The sequence below is a fragment of the Procambarus clarkii genome, unplaced genomic scaffold, assembly GCF_040958095.1.
Source record: "Procambarus clarkii isolate CNS0578487 unplaced genomic scaffold, FALCON_Pclarkii_2.0 HiC_scaffold_99, whole genome shotgun sequence".
Taxonomy (NCBI): Eukaryota; Metazoa; Arthropoda; class Malacostraca; order Decapoda; family Cambaridae; genus Procambarus; species Procambarus clarkii.
The window spans coordinates 3,469,364-3,475,999 of record NW_027189132.1 but is presented as its reverse complement, the minus strand read 5'-3'; the positions used below and the strand labels follow the sequence as shown (position 1 = coordinate 3,475,999).

The 6,636-nt window shown below is 43.8% G+C and overlaps 1 protein-coding gene across 1 annotated transcript; it reads right to left on the bottom strand.

Moving 5' to 3' along the window:
- Positions 1–4,158: 4,158 nt before the first annotated feature.
- On the bottom strand, positions 4,159–4,698 carry LOC138360183 (uncharacterized). Its single transcript, XM_069320128.1, has one exon. The coding sequence runs from the start codon at positions 4,696–4,698 to the stop codon at positions 4,159–4,161; it is 540 nt and encodes a 179-aa protein (XP_069176229.1).
- Between the last annotated feature and the right edge of the window lie 1,938 nt (positions 4,699–6,636).

The following is a 6,636-nucleotide window of genomic DNA, read 5'->3' as shown; positions in this document are numbered from 1 at the left end:
GGAGTGTTATGATCCCAGGTAGCCGAAAAACGAGTCTCCCCTTTGAGAATTATTCTATAAAGCCTGACCTGACTAGGAGGTCGGAAATACAGACATGAAGATTCATATGTAAAAATAATTTGGTAAATTTTACACGGAGTTTAAGATTATGGGCAGTGAATAAGAAAACAGATAAATGACTGGTTAGGAGATTTGGATAATTTGCTGGAGGCGTGAGGCTCGCTTCTGGAGGGCTTTGACCTAACTTGAGCGCCAAACATCGCAGGGGAAAGCCGCGCTCCATTTGAGCTCCTGTCAGGAAGGAACCATTAGTGATATATCTCCAAGAGAAGAGAAGTGTGCAGACGTGCCAGCTGTGGAATCGAGCTGGGAACTTTGTGGTCTCAAGTCCTGGATGGCAAGGAGAGTATTAAGCCGCCCAGAGAGATTTTCGTGGGCTGTGGAAGCGCCCTGATCAGACGCCGTCAGAGGGAGAGCGCCCTCGACTAGGCAATCTGTGGTAAGCACGATTTAAGCCAGTTCATAGTGATTGCTTGTAGTTGGTGGTGTGCCCAGCGACAGTAGCAATGTTTATTGATAAGTTAGACATGTTTTGATAAGGCAGAAGGCCTAAAATAAGAGATTGGAGAGGGAGGAACACGGAGCGACGTCCGTCTCCACTGAGCGCTTGCAGGTGACTGAGGAGCAGGCGGAGGACCCTCCCTAGAGTGAGTGAGGCCCTCCGGGCGAGGTGGAGCATGGACCGGCCCAAAACGGGGGAGTCCACTCTCAATGCATGTTGAGAGCAGATAGATGTAGAAGGCAAACATATTGTGTGGTTATTTTTTGTTTATGTGTTTAAGGGGAAACATTTTTATTTGAGTGTCAATGGGTTGCAGGTTTGTCTTTGGGGAAGAAGTTGCTGAGAACTTCGAAGCCAGCACAGAGGAAGTAGTTGATGAGACTCCAAGGTAGTGGAGCAGAGGACCTCGAGCTGTGAGGAGAAGCAGTGAAGAGGAGTGTCACGTGCTTCTGTAGAGGTGGTGAAGCACCATAGTTGTTCGAGGAAACTTCATGGTGTAGTAGCCAGGAGAGCTGTGGAGGACCCTAGTAGTGAAGCACCATAGTTGTTCATGGACACTTCATGGTGTAGCAGCCTAGAGGAGCTGCAGAGGATCCTGGTAGTTAAACCCGGAAGAACCTGAAGAGATCAGGGTAGTGAACTTCCAGATGTGGAAGAGATGTTCTAAATGATTACTTGTAGGGAGTTGTTAGAGTGTTTGGTTGTCATTAGCATGCAAGATGCAGTGAAAGGTGAGTGATTATTTGTCATTCTTGTGCCGAGGAGTGTTTATATTGAAGTTTAGAGTTATAGTCGTAGGCTGGATTACCTACAGATGTATGTGTTCTAGGACTGATAGGGTGATCGATTGATCATTGTCGTGTATCAAGGAACATTTATACTGATATATGTCATTGCATTCATACACTGATTTTCCTTGTACATGTTTGCATATATATATTCTCTTGCTGATAGTGCAACATTGTATTATAAGACTTGATCTACTTGAGGAGGTTGATAGTATCAGGTTGTGAATCAGGAGATAGGATACCACTTGATAAGTTGATGATAGAGTTCTGATGGTGTTGGAGTGCAACCTGACTGAAAAAGTATAGAGTGTAGGATTCATTATTATTATGTGTGTACGTATTGTGTTTGTGCTTTGTCCAGTAAATGTATTCAAATTTGCTGGTGTTTACCCTTGTCCTAGTGAGGCTTCCCAGGAAGTAGTAAAGAAGGAGAGAGAGAGAAAGAACCAAGAACCACTGTTGTGGACAGGGTAGAACAGAAAACTAGTAAGTCAAAGGGGATTGAGGAGATCATATCACCTAAGGAGAGAGTGGGGATTCACAGCGGCTTGAGTGGGTGTGTCCACGTGACAACGAGGCTAAGTATTGGAGCCGCATCCCATAAACATGTGACATTGAGCCCCTCTCCAAGAGCCAGAAGCGCCCAGGGTGATCTCGTAGTGAAGTATAAGCACTCCACCGAGTTGTGGGTTGGGTTGTCCGTAAAGAAGGATCAACAACACGACAACACCACCAATCCACAATCTACAATATTAGGTACTCCCTTGTCCACTGGAGTGCCCTACCAGTTACTCCTTCCTGTTTCTCCAGCTATGCATCAGCCTTTTATCAGGTACTGTGTCAAAGACTTTTCGACAGTCCAAAAAAATGCAGTCCGCCCATCCTTCTCTCTCTTGCTTAATCTTTGTCACTTGATTGTAGAATTCTTTTAAGCCTGTAAGGCAAGATTTACCCTCCCTGAACCCCTGTTGATGGGCTGTCACGAAGTCCCACACACTGTGTGTGTGGGATGGGGGGTGTATTTCACCTAGTATTCACCTAGTTGTGTTTGTAGGGGTTGAACTTTGCTCTTTCAGCCCGCGTCTCAACTATCAATCAAATGTATGCTAACTACTTTTTTTTTGTTTTCTCCACACACACACACACCCTAGGAAGCAGCCCGTGACAGCTGACTAATTCCATAGTACCTATTTACTGCTAGGTAACAGGGGCATTCAGGGTGAAAGAAACTTTGCACATTTACCTGGTTACCTGGTTGATACCTGGTTACCTGGTTTATAGTTTATATATGGTTATAGTTACCTGGTATATAGTGATAGTTTGAATGGGAGACTTTTTCGGCAAGCCCATTATTCGTGGACATAATGAGTTTGTTCTGATCAGTACTGATTGTTGTAGGGCAGTTGCCTGTCGTAGTTGTAGTTCCCTTTCGGTGAGTAATTGTATCTGTAATTCTGGAATGCAAGTGGATCTGGCATCCAGTTCCATACACTCTCCATGCTGCTCCTTTTGAATTCTCTGCCGGTCCCCAGGTGTGTGTGTGTGTGTGTGTATTCACCTAGTTGTACTCACCTAGTTGTGGTTGCGGGGGTTGAGCTTCGCTCTTTCGGCCCGCCTCTCAACTGTCAATGAACTGTTTACTAACTACTATTTTTTTCTGCCCACACCACACACACATACACACCCCAGGAAGCAGCCCGTGACCGCTGACTAACTCTCAGGTACCTATTTACTGCTAGGTAACAGGGGCATTCAGGGTGAAAGAAACTTTGCTCATTTGTTTCTCCTTGGTGCGGGAATTGAACCCGCGCCACAGAAATACGAATCCTGCGCGCTATACTCCAGGCTACCAGGCCCCGGTGTGTGTGTGTGTGTGTGTGTGTGTGTGTGTGTGTGTGTGTGTGTGTGTGTGTGTGTGTGTACTCACCTAGTTGTGCTTGCGGGGGTTGAGCTCTGGCTCTTTGGTACCCATCCCTCAACCGTCAATCAACTAATGTACAGATTCATCTGTTGTCATAGATTCATGCATGTGTGTGTATGGGATACCCTTGGTAAGCGAGAGTGGCAGATAACCTTAGACGATCTGTGGTCAACGTGGGGGGGATGGGGGGAGGGTCAACCCACTCTCTAACATCTGGGCATAATCCCCCCACAGACTTCACAACACTCCCCAAGCCTAAAGCTGATGCTTGTAGAATTTTTTTTAGTTTTGCCCCGAGGGGGGAGTTTATTGGGCAGCGCCACTCATCCTGTGAGTGGACACATCGCCATAGCAACATGTACAACACTCCCCAATAGGAAGAAAACTCGCTGGGCCGTTCATCCTGTCACTTGTACCCAGACACAGCTGGGACTTGCTTAACTGTGCTCAAGTGAACAGCTCCTCGAACAAGAAGATTGACATCTGTCAACCCTTAAGATTTTACGTTATCTTGCAGGTGCTAAATAAGGGAATCTTGTAAGAACAGTATCAATATTTGACAAATAGTGTTTTCCTAACTCAATGTTGTGTTTATTTTTATACACATATTTCTAATGTCCATCAGGTGTTCACATTCACGTAGATAGTTGTCAGGGTGGTGTCCGTCATTCTCATCACGGATTCTGCAATTCCGCTGATCAACTGTTGTTTCCATTCCGAATCTCCATGCATATTTGTATCCAAGACGGGTTCTCGCTACTACTGATTCTCTCCCTAGTTCTCCTCCTCTTCGTCCATAATGATTGGGATTGCCAGCTGCAACCATGTTGTACCATCAAACAGATTCACTGGTTTGTGCCTCTATTCTCCTTTCCTCAGTTACCTTGTCATGGTGATGTTGCCTGATAATACCTCCAGTTTGTAAAAAGAGTCTTGAGTATGGAGTATTCAATATGGTCTTCTTCAGCGCTTTCAGCAACCAGCACATCTGCTCGTTCATTTCCACATATTCCAACATGGGAGGGGATCCACAGAAACTTGATGACTCTTCCTTGGTTGGTTAGAACCCTTCCAACTCTCTTAATTTCAGCGACTATCGCCAGATTTTCTGCCCGAATTTTACTTAGGCTTTGCAGTGCTGCTTTTGAATCAGCGCAGATCACTGCACCATTAGTGTTTCGTTCAAGGAACCTTAACGACATAACAACGGCAGTTAGCTCTGCTTTCGTTGAAGAGGCATAGTTCTCAATACGCGCTTTTTTTTCATTTCTGCGTTGAAAAGCATTATCCTTAATTACAGTGTTTGCTGCACCAGCCCTGCCATTGACAGGATTAGATGACCAATCAGTGTAGATTAGATCTAGTTCATTTCCAGCTTCTTCATAAATTTCCTCGAAATACTTATACCTCATTTCTTGTAGTATCATGTTGGATTTTTTCGTTGCCATTTCATTGATGATAATCTTGCATAAGCCATCCTCCCTGGGAGGTAACCTCTCTACAGGCATGAGCTAACGGGCTTGCTCAAGAAGGTGAAGTTCTTCGAGGAAGCAGACTGATCTGTGAAACCATTTTTTGCTTCTCCTGTTTCCTCCTGTTAGCAGCACAGATCTCAGTTTTTTCTTGGCAATTTCATTGTAATGGGGATCTCTGGCTATCCTAATAGCAAGCTTAGCATTCAGTAACTTAATTATGTTTTTAACACTGGGGAGTGAGTGTGAGATTTTTTCTACGCCTACCTCCCTTGGGAGGTGGACCTCAAGCATAAAGAACTGCACACGGCAGATATTTCTACTCTAGACAGGAAAATGGAAAAACCAATAGAAAAATGGAAAAGCGAGAGCAAATTTCCAGGCTTTCACCACTAGGGTGAAAACCTGTCCACTTAGGTCGCTGGTTCCTCCTAGTTAAACAGGACGTTAAAACCAATAAAGGGTAACCGACGGGCTCTCACAATCAAATATTTATATTTGATGTGGTGCTATGAACTGGAATTCGAATTCCCAAGAACAGCCGTCATTAATGGAAAGATCACATTTCACAATCGTATAAAGCAGAACATGGGTGGAAAAGAAGGTCTGAAGGGTTGATATCAAAGACCGTTTCTAGGAAATAAATAATTTATTAATAACAAGAGACTAAACTAATACAACATCGAGTTTACGTTACGTTAATGTCTATCCAGTGGCACTATAACAAACAGCTAAAATAGCAATGACTCCGGTCCATTGCTCTGTGGCTGCATACTGACCTAACCTGAACACAGGTGTGCCCAATGACGACGCAATATTGCAAACCAAAAAAAATTCACAAGCCTAGTTTACACCACAGTGAGTGATTCGTTACGTTATTGTCAATCTAGTGGCACTTGCAACACAGCTATTCAACAGCCCCTCGAGAAATGACAGCAGTCTCCATCTTGCTGACACTTCGGGCTGACAAATGAACTAACTGAACAATGATGCCCACTGATGACACAAGCTTGCAATCAATATTGTCACGTTTCACGGTGACCAGATACTATAATCACAATCTTACGGGTCCTCCAACCCTACAGCCGTGATACCCACGTAACTAGGCGGGTAGTCCAACAGTGACTCCCCCCTATCACAACCTAATGTGAACACTCTTTGCAACTCCATGCAGGAGTTGCACTGTAAACAGTAAACAAAGCCAGGCAAGGTGGGATTCTGAGACACTACTCCAGTAATCCCCAAGTTACTTTACTCTCGTCACCAGACGATAAACAACAGAAATTGCCTTAATCAATTACAAAATTGATTATGTGATTAATTATGTTAATTGACTGATCACAGCAGTCAGTAACAAAGTACTTCTACATTAATCACAAACACTTGTCTTCCTTAGACAACAACATGATGGTACTCTACGTTAATCATCAACACTTGTCTCGCTTAACACAAGCAATCTTGTTAACAATAACTCAAAGTCTCTTACATTACATCACAATTGGCTCCTTGCAAGTATTCTGTGAGTAATTCTTAATTAGTGTCAAACGGTCAACTAATTACTTCACAATCGAGTTACGTTAACTAAGCCTACCACTAACTTGGTAGCTTCTCAACAGTCTATGTCAAAATTTACTTTAATGAGTGTTAATTACCCTAATTAACCCCGAGACATTAATTAACTGTCACCAGGAAAGATAATTAATCATACCTAAATACGTCTCACTCCGCACTGCCTAAGCAGGTCTCATCGAACACTGTGAATTCACGGACGAGGAGTTAATTACTCAACTAATTAACATGAGAGCATCTTAATCCACTGTCATCAGACAGGATATGAATAATATAACGAGTTATGCTAGCTCCATGACCTCGCTTTACCGAGTAATCTGAGTC

What these genes read in the sequence shown, in the direction of transcription:
- LOC138360183 (XM_069320128.1), bottom strand. Translation starts at nt 4,698, where the DNA reads ATGATACTACAAGAAATGAGGTATAAGTATTTCGAGGAAATTTATGAA.